Source organism: Perkinsus marinus, assembly GCF_000006405.1.
Source record: "Perkinsus marinus ATCC 50983 genomic scaffold scf_1104296932024, whole genome shotgun sequence".
NCBI lineage: Eukaryota > Perkinsozoa > Perkinsida > Perkinsidae > Perkinsus > Perkinsus marinus.
Genome location: NW_003215546.1, coordinates 1 through 1,076, shown reverse-complemented (window position 1 = coordinate 1,076; position 1,076 = coordinate 1). Strand labels below are relative to the sequence as shown.

At 47.4% G+C, this 1,076-nt stretch overlaps 1 protein-coding gene across 1 annotated transcript; it reads left to right on the top strand.

Annotated features, from left to right (window-relative positions):
* Window positions 1-53: 53 nt before the first annotated feature.
* Pmar_PMAR015496 (hypothetical protein) lies at window positions 54-1,057 on the top strand (the record flags this gene model as incomplete). The annotated part of the gene is made up of 1 exon (XM_002785735.1): window positions 54-1,057. A coding segment is annotated over one exon (1,004 nt), but the record flags the coding sequence as incomplete, so codon positions are not given.
* Window positions 1,058-1,076: the final 19 nt, after the last annotated feature.

Here is a 1,076-nt window from a genome sequence, read left to right as displayed (position 1 = left end):
AGTTCGATGATATGGTTCGTGATCCTTCATCTGCATGGGGTAATACGGCCCAAATGGCAGGCACCTATAAGTACCTTGGTCTGACTGCCGATACTGATGAGTATATCAGCATGCTCCCCGGCGATTTCGTTGCTATGTCTTACCTCTCCTCCATCACGTATGGTCAGCATATGGTGGATATGATGAACGCTGGTGAGATAGACTTGGTGGCATTTGGGAATCATGAATTCCAGTTCAAGAATAAGTGCCCTCCTGCAGACCTCGGTAACCATCCCGAGTATAATGATGTGTGTGTTGCATGGAATATGGCCACTGGCAACTTCCTCTACCTCAGCAATAACGTCTTTGAGGATGCTAAGAAGACCAAGCTATTCGGTTCTACTCTGAAGGTCCCTGATGAGATCTCATTTGTCAATGCCACCGTGCCAAAGAACAAGAAGATCTTCAATGAGGAGACTAGCTACTACGCTCCCTCTGGTGACTACTGGTTTAAGATGGTCAAGGGCAAGAAGGTTTGCTTCACTGGCACCACTGAGACTTCGGCCGCTAGTGATATTGCGGGGAAGAGTAACGTGTGGTTCTCCGATATGATGGAGTCCGCAGTCGAGGCTGCTCGCAAGATGAATGAGGATGGTTGCAACTTGGTTATCATCCTCACTCATCAGCGTGAGGGTTATGATGTCCTCTTATGGAGGAAGGCTGTTGTGGAAGAGGGTATCAAGATCGATGCTATCATTGGTGCCCATGATCACTTCCCTGCTTTCTTGAATCTTCAACACCCCACTAAGCCTGATATTATAACTCCTGTGTGGAAGATGGGTATGGATGCTCAAATCCTCGGCAAGTTCGTATTTGACTTTGATGATCAACATCCTAATGGTAAACTCCGCTTCGCTCATGCCATTCCGGTGTTGGATGGTCAGTGTGATCAGCACTTCATCGGTACGGACAATGAGGAGTGGTGGAACAATAACGTGATGCAGACCTGGTCACACTGGGTACAGCCTATCAAGCCTCTCCAGGATACTAACATAAGCAATTTGTTATTTGCTGGTTTGTACGACACTGCGGATATC